The sequence below is a fragment of the Bombyx mandarina genome, chromosome 20, assembly GCF_030267445.1.
Source record: "Bombyx mandarina strain Sakado chromosome 20, ASM3026744v2".
Lineage (NCBI taxonomy): Eukaryota > Metazoa > Arthropoda > Insecta > Lepidoptera > Bombycidae > Bombyx > Bombyx mandarina.
The window spans coordinates 9,122,673-9,139,359 of record NC_143226.1 but is presented as its reverse complement, the minus strand read 5'-3'; the positions used below and the strand labels follow the sequence as shown (position 1 = coordinate 9,139,359).

General features: G+C 37.6%; 1 protein-coding gene across 1 annotated transcript in view; it reads left to right on the top strand.

Moving 5' to 3' along the window:
- dnr1 (E3 ubiquitin-protein ligase defense repressor 1) overlaps positions 1-16,687 on the top strand; it is a 33,691-nt gene that overhangs the window by 11,533 nt on the left and 5,471 nt on the right. The window contains exon 2 of the mRNA XM_028185513.2: positions 15,765-16,525. Within this exon, the coding sequence (XP_028041314.2) occupies positions 15,765-16,525 (761 nt within the window). The remainder of the gene's footprint in view (positions 1-15,764; positions 16,526-16,687) is intronic.

Sequence of the window (16,687 nt, the reverse complement as noted above, 5' to 3'; positions counted from 1 at the left end):
TTGTAGAATTCCCCAGAGTCTGCAATTTGCATAATGTGAACACTAGGAACAAACATAGGCTTGCGTTGCCGGCGGCTCGAATTAAGAAAATAAGCAACTCTTTCAGGGGGCTGGGTGTACAACTTTTCAACAAGATCCCACAAAACGTTCAACTACTACCTGTTCATAGATTTAAGAAAACTGTCAAGGAACGTTTGTGCAACAAGGCATATTATAAAGTTAAGGATTTTTTACTTGATAGCACTACGCGGGAATGGGGCGTTCGCTCCTGGCCTTTTGATTTTTCATTATTATTATTATTTATTTGAATTGTATTTTTTTTGACTTGTTTTTTCGTATACTGTAAATATGTTTTCTTGTTTAAAAAAAAAAAGAAAATAGTTGAGAAAATACAAAAAAAAAAAAAGCCCGCTGAGTTTGTTTCGCCGGTTCTTGTGGCTTTTTTTGGAACCGGTGGTAGAGTTAACATTTTCTTTTACATTTTGACATTCAACAAGTGTGTTTTTGATGACATCCAAGTTGAAATAAATGATTTTGAATTTGAATTTGAATTTGCACCAGAAAGTGATACAAGCAACTCTTTATCCCGGTAAAATGCAACGTTTTATATTTTTCTTAAATTTAATGTGAGCGAAGCCTCGGACCGCTTATTCTTAATATTGGTAAAGTGCATTAAAGATTGTGCTTAATCTTATATGTAAAATTCTCGTGTCACAATGTTAGTTATTTTTATGAAGTTTTATACGTTCAGTAGGTCTGAGAATCGGCTACTATCTATTTTTCATACCCCTAAGTGATAAGGGTTGTCCACCCCTAAAATTATTTTTTTAATTTTAGGACAATTTTTTTGTTATAAAGAGGCATTATGTGGTTGAATGAGGTTTTTTTTTTTTTCTACACTAGAAATTCCCTACAAATCTTATATATGGCAAAACAACGTTTGCCGGGTCAGTTGGTAATGTATGTGGGACATTTCGTTTAACCAAATAACTCATAAACACAACCTCACTAAGTTTGAGGAAGAGGATGACGGATTCTGCGAAGCACTGCTTTTGTTCAGGACCGCACCTTCCAGCCAGAGCGTCGCTAAAAAAGTCGCTTAGGCTACCAGCGAGTAGGTACGGAAAAAAGCAAATGAGTAATTGAGTTTTAAGACTTAGTTATTTAATCGGTCAGGTCATTTTATATATATGTAACCTCTATACGAATTATCTTAAAATAGGTTAATTTGTTATAAAGATGACATAAATTAAAATTTGAATACTGAAAGATTAGAAAGAACATAAGAAATATAAAAACATTTTTGTTAATTGTAAATTATAAAAAAACATAAAAAAGTGGTGAAGCAATACCTTTAAATGTTGTTTCTCTTTATCAACTCAATCAACTCAATGCAACTCAATTTGTGCTATAGTTTTACTAAGATAAACTGTATTTTGATGTAAATAAAATAATACATTATATATATATAACGCATATGAGACTTGACCCCATGTCTCAAGGTGGGAGCTAGCATTCAATGTTTTCGATGTCTATGAGCCACATGGGCTCATCACCACATTATTCGGGAGCTAGTCCACCCACCTAGTAAAATAAAAATTTAATAATAAAACGTGGAAATGATGAAGGTTACATTGGGCGGCTTAAATAAGAATGCAAAATAAACTTGTATTAGGTATTTGAAAAGATATGCAACAAAGACAAAAATGGCGCGTACTAAATTCAAAATGGCCGCCATGTTTTCGCGAAGTAACATGACCCAAGGATGCTAATAGTTTAAATGTTACGTAATTTTTTTGCGCAGTAGCTTTTATTTGATCGCAGAATTTATAATTTGTACGCTATTTTCAGAACATCATATTTTTCATTTATGTAAATGTAGAAGGTGTTTATAATTGAATACACGTTTTATTTTTTTCACCATTAATGACTTCATCGGCTGGTGGCTGCTGTACCGCTGATTTTCGATCGCAGTAATTGTTTTTGTTACACACATGTCGCATTCGAGATGTGAATGAAACTTGTTCTCCAGTCGTATTTATGTACCCAAAAAAAAAACTAGCTTGGGGCCAGTAGTTTTTTTTTTTATATTTGTAAATAGCATTTAATTTTATTAGCATATTTTCCTCATATATTTCATTTGTATAAAAAAGACAACCTTAATGACACATTAAGAATATTTGAGGTTTAGAATCACTAAACAGATACTAAATATTACTGATACATATTACTAAGTAAAAATCTGTCCAGAATAAGGATGTTTCGGGCAGGTTTTAGAACACATCAAAGCCGTGACTTCTAATCGATCGATATCTTCGAAGTATTGGAATAACGAATAATTTTCTTCAAATCGATCGATCGCGCCGGTGGAGAGGGTGACTCGTAGATGGGTGTACATTGCGCCTCCCACCAGCACTTATGTAGCCAAAAAATCCGCTGGGTCGTATAAAGGAGCTTGTATGAATGTGGAGGACAACCCTGATTATGTTTGGGGAGAAGTTACTCATGCGATCCGGTTTAAAGAGGCCATTAAAAATAAAACTGTAACTTTCTAACTTTCATGTCTCAAAGTAAGCACTTAAATTGTTTCCTTAACCGTGAGCCGTGCACATCGACGGCCACTATAGGGCAGTAAAAAAGAGATATGATAAAAGTTAGTCCTCGCAAAGATATCATCTGAATCCAAAACTATTACCAACCAGACCCTCTGGCTCAAACTCACAACTACTCAAGCTAAATAGAGTTGCCGTGATTAATAACATACCGGTTTCTTCTATGCGAGATGAAAACATTTAATTTCAACACATAGCCATTGGAACCGTAATGTCGGAAGTGGTAGTTAAACGCAAGCAATAATCACTCTTGTTGTGTGACGTGTAGGTAAAATGTATCTTAAACAAACGTCTGATGAATCTTATTTACAAGTTTTAATGATAAAGTAGTGCATCGGACTTAGAGTACCCTATGTCAGTTATTCGTACTGAAATAAACATTCCTATTGAATGTCCGTGAGTCGATAAATTTGCAAGTATAATGGGAATGGCGCCAAGGCGGAATCATAAAAAATAAGATTTTATAACTATCCCGATTCCCTGTGGTGAGTGGTCTCGAAATGCCAACTGCTATAAATAAATACTACATAATATATTGGTCACCTTATTTGCGTAGTAAACTGTTTCGTTCTCGACATGCGAACTAGCCCATAGACACGGCCCACTGAGTTTCTCGCCGGATCTTCTCGGATCGGTAGATTCAGCGAAGCACTGCTCTTGCTAGGGCCAGTGTTAGCAATCTCTCAGGTTGAGGCCATGTGCTCTCATCTATCACTTCGCGTTTAATTTTATAGCCCCTTAGGCTACCAACGATTAAGTAGAGAAACAGTTTCTTTCAAATTCAAAAATTTTTTTTATTTTTTATTTCTTAGATGGTTGGACGAGTTCACAGCCCACCTGGCGTTAAGTGGTTACTGGAGCCCATAGACATCCACAACGTAAATGCGCCACCCACCTTGAGATATAAGTTCTAAGGTCTCACGTATAGTTACAACGGCTGCCCCACTCTTCAAACCGAAACGCATTACTGCTTCACGGTAGAAATAGGCAGGGTGGTGGTACCCACCCGCGCGGACTCACAAGAGGTCCTACCACCAGTAAAATTATTATTTATTGATAAGATGCTAGTAATCTATATCACCGGTTACAAGAATGACAATAATTCCGATAAGAACCGGACCTAAAAGATTGCCGTGGTTGTCTTTTTAAAAAACATTATTTTAATTTAAGCACAAAAAAATTGCCGAGCAAAACTGCGGGAGTCTTGAAATCTCTTTAATGATAAAATATGCGTTAAGTATATAGAATCAGTTGCTAACGAAACAAACCAGTACCTACCAAGTTGATAGTTTTAAAACTTTTGTAAAATTCACATATTTAAAAGCCTTAATACCGTTCTCTCTCTCGAGTTATTTTTTCTTTGTTCTAAGAAAAACCAACCTTTATCTTGTACTACTTTGTTTAATGAACATATCATTAAACAAAGTAGGATTGAACTTCTTGATTGATTGAACTTTACAAGTCCCAAAAATGGCGACTATGATATCCTAAAATTAGCCTTCAGTCTTTCTCTTCTTGATTGTTTTCTTCATTTCTGAAGGTCGTGTACAGCGTGAATTTTTTATGAATTTATGTGTTCATTTGCATTCAATTTTACATGTTTTCACTTGCATGGTTCATGACACCCGCGCAGTATATGACAAGTTTTATCTGCGGTCACTACAATAGCATCATTATGCACTTGGGTTATTTTTTACTATCGATAACGTGGGCAGATTAATTTATGCCGCATGATAACTGATTACCACGAATAAAACTTTTTATAATTTAATTTCTGTAATACATTTTATAAACTTTTACAAGATACGTCCCGCCGTTATACACACATATGTAATTTGAAATTTAGTAAGAATGAAATGCGTTGAAATTTCAGACATACTACTGAAATTTTAGATAATGCGGACCTTCTCTGGAGAGAGAATGTGTTCACAATGCAATCTTTTGTTCCCTAAGACACAGTAGTGACACAATATGCGCGTCTTCTTCCTCTTCTAAATACTTGCATATACATACTGCATCAGCAGCATGTTGTCCTGTGGACCAATACAGCTATTAACTAAGATATTAACCAAGTATTCTTCACAATTACTGCTGATTTATTCTTTACAGACATACTGTTCCATAACCATCCTTATCACAAAACATAATATGTGCACACCACACACCTTATCTCATAAAGTTTCAGTAAACAAATTTCAACATTAATAATGTTGTTTTTGTGTTTTTCAGGATTTCAAGGTTTTCTTTAATGTCGATAAAATCAAAGAAATCAATAAATACTTTAGTTAGCCACTGCGTAATTCTTCGTCGTAGTACGAGTATGTTTTTTGTATCCACGAACTGAACGGTCTGCAGATTTAACTGCCACTCTACAATTTTTTTTATTACTTAAATGTGTGGACGAGCTCACAGCCCACCTGGTGTTAAGTGGTTGCTGGAGCCCATAGACATCCACAACCTAAATGCGCCACTCACCTTGAGATATAAGTTCTAAGGTCTCAAGTATAGTTACAACTGCTGCCCCACCCTTCAAACCGAACCGCTTCACGGCAGAAATAGGCGGGGTGGTGGTACCTACCCGCGCGCACTCACAAGAAGTCCTACCACCACCACAAAACTCCATTACTCTTGAAACATCTACATAGTTGACGGCATCTCGTTAACCGCTAAACCAATTGCCGCATGTAGGTATCTACATCCAATGATGTTATAGTAAAAAGACATACTATAACATCATTGTCTACATCTATAATAGTGCTCCTTCGACGCTAGCCTCAGAATTTGACGAATTAACGCGCTTTATACACAAGGCTAGAGAATCGCACATGACAGGATATCCTGCTGGATACTGAATCAATGAGATATGCAAACTCGATCGCCTTGAGCTTGTGCTACTAAATCCCTGAAAATAAAAAGCACATAGATATCACAACGTGAATAGCGTTATACACCATGAGACATGTGGTCTATTTCTTTTCAATCAACAACCATTGCCGTCAAACAGTAAATAGCGGCTCAAAATAAACTCCAAATATTACGACCAGCATTTCAGCTTAAATACATTATTCATTCGACTCCAGCAATAGTGGCTTTATGCGCTGTATCTAATTTGAGGTGTTTATGAATGCTCACAGTTGGCAGCTTGTTTTAAAGTTGCTAGCTGTTACTTGTGGCTTCGCCCGCATAGTCAAGGAAGTGTCTCAGTTTCCCCTAACCCGGCGACGCTGACATGGTCTCTCTAGATCATCAGCTTAGGTAGGAAAAAAAACAACAATAACAACAAAGTGTAGTTTCCCGTGGGAATTAGATGTTTTTCGGTATAAAATATGTCCTGTCACGACGTGAAAGAAGGATTAACAAACAAATACACTTTCACATTTATAATATTAGTATGGATTAAATTACTAACGTGGGCAAAAGATCCCGCCGCAATCCAATGCGCTAGTGCGACCAAAAACCGCACCACCCTGGATACCACAGTCTACGATGCCATACACACCGCCGAGAACAGAGGAAGATGGCGAAACATAATCCAGAGAAAAATAATGGGAGGAGATGGTCACGACCCTCAGACATGAGGAACGCGACTCAAGAAGGAGGTGGATTAAATTATGAGCGACCATCGCAGTCCTCGTCCGCCGCGGCGCCGGTACAGATGGAACAACAACACCCAACCAACTCGCCTAATTGAATATGTATCGTGACCTATAACATCACCGTTACAGAATAATTTAGTTATTGTTCCGAACTAATGGTTCTTCCTACAATCAATTTTGTATCTAAATTAAACGTTACGCAAACGCCATTAAAACCAAACAGTCTTTTGTTATGAACCCCGAAATCGTTTTAGTGTGCAAAAATTACGAAGATATGTTTTACAACTTTTCCGCCCTCCCCTTTCTTTTCGACACTCTCAAATTGTCAGGTTAGTGGAATATACACTTTTTAGCGTGTAATTAACTCACCCTACTTTAATCTGACGCGCTCGAGATTTTCTGATGATCGATTTTTTTTTACTAATCTGATCTTTTATTCTTGACGCGCGGCCCTATATATGGGGCTCATATTTGGTGGAGGTACTCAAACGGGTACAAGGTATCCCCCTGTATATTAATCTGCCGCGCTTTAGTAAATCCCGAAATCCCCGGTTGGGCTCCCCTACTATTATATAAGTGGCATAGTGAGCCCACACGACTAAAGGTCTGCCCAGTTATACCGAGAACTTTTTTTTTCCTACCTAAGCTTATGGTCTTGAGAGACCATTTTAGCGTAGACTTAACTAGTAGGTGAGCTCACGGAGCTCAAACCTGACGACGTTGTTAACACTAACCCTAGCAAGAGCAGTGCTTCGCAGAATCTACTAACGGATCGGAAACGCGACCCACTGAGAAGATCCAACAAGAAACTCACTAGGCTCACCGAGAACCAGGATGTTTGTTGGCTCACGTAACCGCTTTTGTCCACCGATCTTGAGTAATAAAAAATATATATCAATCAATTAATAGATTAGAAATTGTTTAACGTTAACTGCCGTGTACGTCAGCGGTGCCCTAATGGTGGTGGCGGTGGCGCACTAAAGTAATTGTATTTCTGTCTTCGATCTTCTTACTAAGGCACTGGAATATCTAAGTAGACTTTAGGAAAGACGAAAGATACTAAGATACATACATTAAAAACAAAAGAAGACAAAGTTAGAAAATTCCGGTGCTTAGTAACAGAAATCGACCTAATTACTTCATTGCGTCACGTAGGGCACGGGTGACCTACACGACTGTTAAAGGGTTAAAGAATGGACAACTATATAGGAAAATCGCAGTCTTTGCACTGCACGTATTCTTAAATCCGTGACGTCATAATTTCATTTGACACCTCACAACCATATTCATATAAAGCTTGTTTTTGTAAATAGAAAATTCTCGTATTATTATTGTGTACACGGGTTATCCATTATAATCGATTGTAAACATAATGAATGCATTAGCACTTGAAGGTTATTCCACAACAAACAAATGTTCCACGTGCATTTTAAAGTAGTCAATGAACTGCCCCCTGAAAACACAAACTTGAGTGGGGCATTTTAAATCTTCCAAGACTTCGAATACATAATATGTATTTATGTGCATTACCATCATTTGTGTGGATGCATCGGTAGGTAGCGACTTGGCTCTGCCACTGGCATTGCTGACGTCCGCGGACGACGGTAACCACTCACCATCAGATGGGCCGTATGCTTGTCTACCTACCATGGCAATAAAGAAAGCGTGAGTTTGTTAAGTATTGGTATATTAACTTTGAGATTAAAACCTGGATACGTATTAAAATATTCTTACACTATAGGTACAGTTTTCGTTGCAAGGATAACGTGATTCTTATATCCTGGCAACTAGTTAATTGGTAAATCAAATAATTCCATTAAAATATAGCGCGATTCAACCGCCATCATTAGTTAAATAAATCAAATATACGATGAACATGTAAATTAGAAACACAATTCACAAATATTCTGGTATCATAATATTTGTTTATCACTGTTTGTTCGTTTGATAAGACGTATGCTGGTTTGTTGCTCGCTTGATAATGGATTATCTGTTGAATTTTAATACGCACACATACACACACACATAATATACAGGTAGAAAAATATTAAGCGTTATAAAAATTTTAAAATCAACATGCCGAATGTAGTTGTGTTCCCATGCAAAGATATGTTACCGAGGGAAATAACCTTAAAAATGTATAAGGTCATAATCGACCGTGACGACTGCAATATGTTTTAAAAATTTGTGTTTGACTCTTCTGGAGCGTTGAAATTTGTAGGACTGTATTATTATAGTTTGCTTAGTGCGAGTTTTTTAACTTCACGATCGCGTAAAAGTTAACTCAAATTTGTATGGAATTGTAACAGCGCCCCTAGCGGCAAACAAAGGGAAGCTCCTTCAACTCCATACAAATTTGAGCTAACGCGATCGAGAAGTTAAAAACTCGCACTAAGCTCATTGTCTATGTAATTCAAACGCATATGTCGAAATACGACTTCTTCTTTCTGAGCCAATCTATTTAAAAAAAAAGGGAGCCGTCACGGGACGCCTGGCAGATGTGAAACATCGACATTATTTTGTAAAAGTAATATGCAGAAAAGAACAGATTGTGATAGGAACTAAATATGTCATAATGATAAAATAAAATATTACGAAAAAATAACTTGTTTTCAAGTAAAACACAGGTTATGTGTACTGTAGTAAACAACACTGTATACACTACGGAGTATACACTATAGGTATCCGAGCTCAGTGTAGCGAGAGAGATGGCTTAACGCCGGATCGAGTGAGAGACAATCGCACATTCGATTGCGCATGGTGACGCGTCGCCACGGCATGCGTCGCCACGCCAGAAATCTGTTTTACGTGCGGCTATAGATGTTTCACATCAAAAACCACCTCAATTATTACCATAGAAAAATCGTATTTGATTTGATGTTGGTAAATTGGAGTACACATTAAAATCAAAACAACAAAACGATCTAATATTAGTGTCCGTGTCTTGTATACTTTAGTGCCCTTGTTTCAAAGGAGTCGTTACGTCACCCCCCAAGATAACCGGCTTCCTTTGTTCGAAGTTCGAAACGTTGCGACTACGAATTATCTTCGTTGTTTGTCTGTCGAAGGTTTGATTTTGTTTTAATAAAATAATTTAGTGTTCTTTTTTTAAAAACAATACATAAATCGTTTTTGATGTTTTATTTTTATTAAAATGTACGGAGCCTAATTCGTTATCTATATATTAATACGTGAAGCAAAAACTTTGTATCCCTTTTGACGAAAATTGCGCGGACGGAGGAGTATGAAATTTTCCACACTTATAGAGAATATAAAGAAGAAGTGCCCAATGCTCATATTTTTTTTAAATAATGCATAAATCAATAAAGAAAACATTACACACACTACATACCATGTATTTGACGCACACACACATGCATACTATTTATTGTCAAACTTTTGTTCTTGACGTCTGTGGTCAAATTGAGAATAGATTAAATATTGTTTGTCTTTATTAATATTTTTTTATAGTGTAGCATTGGCGAAATTTGTGATTATAGAAGTATAAAATACAATCATGTACAAACTTACAATTCCAATTAATTATAGTCGAATTTCGACTACTGCGGGAGTTCTAGTATATGGAATATTAAAACTGTCTGGTTCTCTTTAACCAGAGACGTTGGTTGAACATGATATTGGCAGATCAATAACAGCAATCGATTTACTGAGTTTGAATGCTGAACAGATCGTCAATAAGTAGCCAATATCCACATTATCCGTATCTAATTCGTTTCGTAATTCCACGGATAAATCCGGCGTTTCCCCGAATTATTACAAACGCTTACGTCCCAACCGGTCGTGATCACGCGTGCACTGCGTGATATGAGAACGGGACAGACCCATACGAGCGAAAGAGAACGTAAGAAAACACCTGGCCACACGACTCGTCTCGTTGATTTTCTTTGTTACAAAACAAAGCTAGAATGGCTTTAGTTTGGCGCTTTTGAGAACGACTTTCTGCATTATTGGACTCTGCTCTGGGTACATACTAAAGTTTTAGGGAGATGATCGGAATTAATAATGCCACAGTTGATAGCACGCTAGCCATTTTGTTTTGGCGAACGATACCTATTTTGATCGACACAAAACACACACACAAATAGCTAGGAAATCTTTAAATAAACGATTTAAAATGGTTGTAGGTACATCGGATCAGTCTTATCGATGTCGTTACGATCTGTTTGTTTTGCCCATTAAAATTAAATCAGAAATACATTAACGTTTACATACAATATTATATATCCGACGCCCGCCATCTCTAACGCAACAAATATATTATTATCCTGCAAGATTGAAGTTGGTCAGAGGTTATTGACATCAGATTTGTAGTTCTAGTCCCAGGGAGAATAATTCCGAATAAATAACTGATACCTATATTGACAATAAGCAAGTTCTGACTTCTTTTTTTTTTATTCTATTGTGTAAAATCCCTTTGATCCTTATACGAGTCAAGAAAATTCTCTTAATGACTTTTTCAATTGAAAACCTTATTTATTATTTATTGACATACTTAGTTAATGGATATAACAATATCGGAAATTGAAGATTCAATCTAATTGAATATCAAAAAAGTACGTCCGGCGAAAAAAAATATAGCTGGTGACCATTGAAATTAAAAATATGAAATAATAAATTAAAAATGAGCTTTATATAGAGGTGTGAACTCAACATAGTAACTACAAATTATTATAGTACTTAGTGCTCGGACATTGAAATTCTAATTACTAATATTCACATTAACGTCATTAAACCAATATTAATTCCCTTATTTCCCATGAAGGGGACAAGGTCGCAGCCTTGCTATTTAACGAGATATTAATCATTTTATCATCTATAATAACCATTAGTTATTCACTGGTGATTAAACGACATGCTATCGCTCATGCGACCCTGGTACTTCATAGTTCTTAACGAGGTTATAATTCAATATTTTATTGTCATGTGTGCTAGCTGACTCCAAGCTTTTTTTGTTATCAGATGGGTGGGTGAACTCTAGGCCCATCTGGTGTTGAGTGGTTACCGAAGCCCATAGATATCAATAAAGTTAATGACACCTCCTTGAGACATGAATGAGTCGTTGGTTTTTCCTTCACTGTGGAAGTCATTCGTGAACATTTGTTAAGTACGTATTTCCTTATTTCGAAGGAGATCTTCTGTGAATTTTGCATATTGGAAGTTCGCCAGATTTGTTTTTTGAATTACGTAACACAAACAAATTCACCTTGCGTTGTGACTTTAGGAAAGTGACCAAAATGACTTTCGAAATACTAAGATAATTTACTCAAAAGAAAAGAACATTAAAATTGAGACGGCATCTTCGATCAATCATCATTCTCATGCCCTTCTCCCAGTCACCTGGGGTCGGCGCAACATGCTTTCTCCTTCCATACTCCTCTATCATATACCATTTCTTCGCTCACTCCCCTCTTACACATAACGTCTTTCACGCATCACAGAACACACAGCATCTTCGATCAATCTTAGCAGATAATGTGTGTTTTCTATGCGCTTAAAATATAGGTAAGACAGTGAAGAAATGTTTTAGAGTACACATAAATAAGCTATATGTATAACTAGCTGTACCCGTCCGCTTCGCTGGGCATCTAAAATTAACATTATTATTTCTCACCCCCACAAAGATTCTCATCATTAACGCCCCCGCAACTGGTGTAGGGAGTCCAACACTCATATGAATATTAACCTATCCATTAAGTACGTGTATTTTCTACATGGATACCAAGTTTCAAGTCAATCGGATGCACGGTTCAGTAGTTATAACGGAACATCCGTAAAAACCACTGTAGATTTATATATTAGTATAGATGATACTTTAAGCGCGTCATGCAACCATGCCGCGGGACAAGTATCGATAAATTTAATTAAAAGTGAATATATATTCAACGTGCCTCACGAATATCTCCGCTTTCACCTACTACCACGTTGCGTAGTTAAATGGAAAAAAAACAACCTTAAACGCTCGCACAACTGCTGAAACTTTTACAATCATCCTGCCTATTACGGCAAATGATTTCTTTTATTTTTTGCTTATATAGGTGGATGAGCTCACAGCCCACCTGGTGTTAAGTGGTTACTGGAGACCATAGACATCCACAACCACCCACCTCGAGATATAAGTTCTAAGGCCTCACGTATAGTTACAACGGCTGCCCCACCCTTCAAACCGAAACGCATTACTGCTTCACGGCTGAAATAGGTAAAGTAGTGGTAACTACCCGTGCGGACTCACAAGAGGTCCTACCACCAGTAATTACGCAAATTATAATTTTGCGGGTTTGATTTTTATTACACGATGTTATTCCTTCACCGTGGAAGTCAATCGTGAACATTTGTTGAGTACGTATTTCATTAGAAAAATTGGTATCCGCCTGAGATTCGAACGCCGGTGCATCGCTCGACACGTATGCACCGGACTTCTTATCCTTTAGGCCACGACGACTTTCTTATAGGTATAAGTATACTTTTGTACTGGCCTTATGATCAGCACATCCGGTTGTCTCTGATAATGGCGTTCTTTAATCGCCAGAGGCCATAACCTCGAATTCTGCTCATCGACGCAGCAGTTAACATCTTCAATATGTTTGATGACCTAATTTCTTCGATACTTTATCAACTGATAACCAAGTCTTTTGATAATAAGAACTACTGTATTTTTTAATTTTTATTCGGTTGTATGTGCAAGGTAGGTATGTTATTTGTTATTTATTTAAATGTTTCCGATCCATTAAAAGTTCAGATTGGTACGTTCGAATTGTAATATATAACCTTTAAGGTTAAATACATACGCTGTAACTCGAAATTCGATATGTTTTTACATTTCTCGTCTACGGATGCCATATATAGCTACCCGTAAAGATTTTAATACACATATATTATTATTGAAGCAGGTATCAGAGCGCAAACAAAGCTATTGCTTTCTGAGAACATATATAAATGAATAGTTGAAATATCAACGTATTCAAAAGCAATATTTTATAAGGACAAACATTCAAATTCATTCGGGTAACATTATTATGTTGCTATCGAAGCAAATTTCTCCAAAAGTCTCTTCAAAAGTCTTTCCTCCGACGGGCCAGTCTCTAGCTTCTGTAAAAGCTATCATTCTCTAAATCTTGCGGATCTTAAAAGTAGAAATGGGTAGGATAGTCTCTTTGTGATACCTAAGTACATAACGGCCTCGTTTACAATTAAATAAATTGTTTATATATTAATTTATTGCAAATAAATAAATAGACTATTCACAAATATTCTTCAGCAACGGGAATACAAGAAGACAATACAAAAATAAACAACATTTTAAACTAACTAAAAACTAGGGTAATGTTCTTCTTTGTCCGATTCTGGGCCATTTTTAAAATCTCATATTTCTCAACAGGAAGGAATTTAGTTACATACAAGAAAGAAAATTTATGATAACTTTGAAAAATTCTGGTGATTTACTTTACTTTACAAACTTTGCCCTTGAATGTAAGAGATAAATTATATGGCTCGTTAGCATTACTAGTTTTAGAAGAGGGGCACGCGCGGTCCTTCCTGGGAAAGGGTCAATGTCCCCTGTTCAACTTAAAAGGGCTATAAAGAACTAGTACATATACCGTCAATGTAAGCGATTTACTAACATCTTGCGGTGAATCGTTTTACATATCAGTAAATAAATGTAAATCAAATCAAATAAAATAAAAAAATTTTTATTCAACATAAATGAAAGTACATACTTGTTGAACGTTAAAAGAACTACCGTCAATTCACAAGAACTAGCCTCCGTCCTGAGAATAATTGGCAAGAAACTCAGCGGGCATGTCTTTTTTTTTTTAAATATAAGATTATTATTTTTAATATTAGTTTTTTTTTAAATATTCATTTTCACAATGAGTATTATAACATAACAATTATTACAATATTGAAATGCCCGGAGCGAGCAACTCATTCCCACTTTGTGCAATCTTCTAGATAATCATTGACTTTATAGTATACATACAAAAATCCGCGTTTGTCCACGCTAATTTCCAATGAAACAGTTTGCATATTTTGTTAATGTGAAATCAGCTCGGACTAATGTAGAAATATTTGTTTGCATTGTGTACCAGCTCACCCTTAAAATAGAAACGCGTGACTACAAAAAACACGAAAATAACTAACTTAACAAAAAAAAACATTTTTAAATTAAGACAAAACAAAATTTAAGAAAAACAATACCAAAGATATTTCGCGAATATTCAAACAATTGTTGTAAACAAACATCTATTGTAATCGAAATACAATTCCGCAGTATACCGCCGGAACAGAATTAAGTTCTGTTTCAACAAGTCGCAATTATAATAGTATGATTCATTGTGGACTTTATGTATATATTCTTGACCCATGTGCAGAAAACAAAGGGGAATTAAAATATAATTTTAATTGTAAACGAATTGAATTATTATTTTAAGTTGTCAGTCAGCGCATTCCTGCTTATTTCGTGACATGACTGCTTATTTCATGACATGCTATGCATGAAATTCAAAAACACCTTAACACAGACACGATTGTAAGTCTCCTAGACACCAATTATATCAAACGTTGTAATTTGTAATTTGCTTACGAGGTCGAGATATTTAATTTTCGAACGCTAGACGATAAGCAAAAACATAAGTACACTAAATTAAGGGGCCGGATTACAAGACTTCACTTTCACCTCACACACGCCAACCCAAATAACATAGTTTCGACTGCTTTATACCACCTAACCACACGCTGTGAAGTTTCAAATATATAACACCCAGAATATCCTGAGATGTTGTCGTTTACTGGTGGCACGTGTGACGCACACCATAACGGATCCTCCCAAACCACTAGGTGCTTTTAGGCATCCTTCACCTCTCCCGTCGAATGCGACGAAGAGTTCGATGTACAAACTAATCCATAGACAATCCATCGAGTTTCTCGTCAGAGCTTCTCAGTGAGTTACGATTCCGATCCGAGAGTAGATGCAGCAAAGCGCTGCCAACGGTTAGGTAGGGAAAAAAGCACGTGTGACGTGTCGTCGAAGTCGTCGTGGCCTAAAGGATAAGACGTCCGGTGCATGCGTATGTAGCGATGCACCGGTGTTCGAATCCCGCAGGCGGGTACCAATTTTTCTAACGAAATACGTACTTAACAAATGTTCACGATTGACTTCCACGGTGAAGGAATAACATCGTGTAATAAAAATCAAACCCGCAAAATTATAATTTGCGTAATTACTGGTGGTAGGACCGCTTGTGAGTCCGCACGGGTAGGTACCACCACCCCGCCTATTTCTGCCGTGAAGCAGTAATGCGTTTCGATTTGTAGAGTGGGGTAGCCGTTGTAACTGTACTGAGACCTAAGAACTTATATCTCAAGGTGGGTGGCGCATTTACGTTGTAGATGTCTATGCATCGTAAACTCACTCTTCATCAATAAGTGCTACCAGCCTTGTATGGAGCTCGCAATATCCTCATTGAGAGTGACTTCGGTAATCCCCATTGTTTTTTTTTTTGGGATAATCAATTAATTTTGTTTTTCATTTGTCCAGGTATGCGAGAAATTGGAGATCGGTGCCGAGGCAGACTATTTCGGTCTGCGCGTGTGCCCAGGATCAGGCCCCGGAAGATGGCTTAACTTGCGGAACCCCCTCGATCCGCACCGCATACCCGGAGGACGGCTAGACCTCCGCGTCAAGTTCTGGGTGCCCCCTCACCTGCTCATCAATGAACCGACGAGGCATCAGTTCTACTTACACGCCAAACTAGACCTGACTGAAGGGAGACTTGTAGTGGCGGACTTAGAAGTCGCCAGGAGGATCGTCGCCTACATAGCACAAGCGGAGACCGGTGACTGCACCCCAGAAATGCCGCCCACTCATATCTACGAAGAGTGCAATAAGATCGGACCGCAAGGCGAAAAACCAGAGGACCATGTCGACAAAATCATCGAATACCATTGCGAGATAACCGGCATGAGAGCCTCCCAAGCGGAATACAGATTGCTTAAAGAAATATCGAAGTTAGAGTCGTTCGGGGAGGAATTGTTCTTCTGCAAGCCCGTTACGCCGCAGAACAACGCCCACAACCTGTACAGTCACTTGCTCTACCACAGACAGCAAGCCGAAGAGCCTCGCGCGAGAGATGAGCCAGAGATAGACGGTGGCGCCACAGTTGGTTGCCTAGCGACGGGTCAGAGCGTCGGCGGCTGCGGGTGTCGACTCAGCACGTGCGTCGGAGTCGGACCCCACGGCATAGTCGTGTACCGACCTGCTTGTAACGGGGAACAGGACATTGGTGTGGAGAAACAAAGGTCAGTAATTAAGATATTTCTTTATTGCTTAGATGGATGGACGAGCTCACAGCGCACCTGGCGTTAAGCTATTGGAGCCCATAGACATTTACAACGCAAATGCGCCACCCGCCTTGAGATATAAGTTCTAAGGTCTCAGTATAGTTACAACGGCTGCTCCAC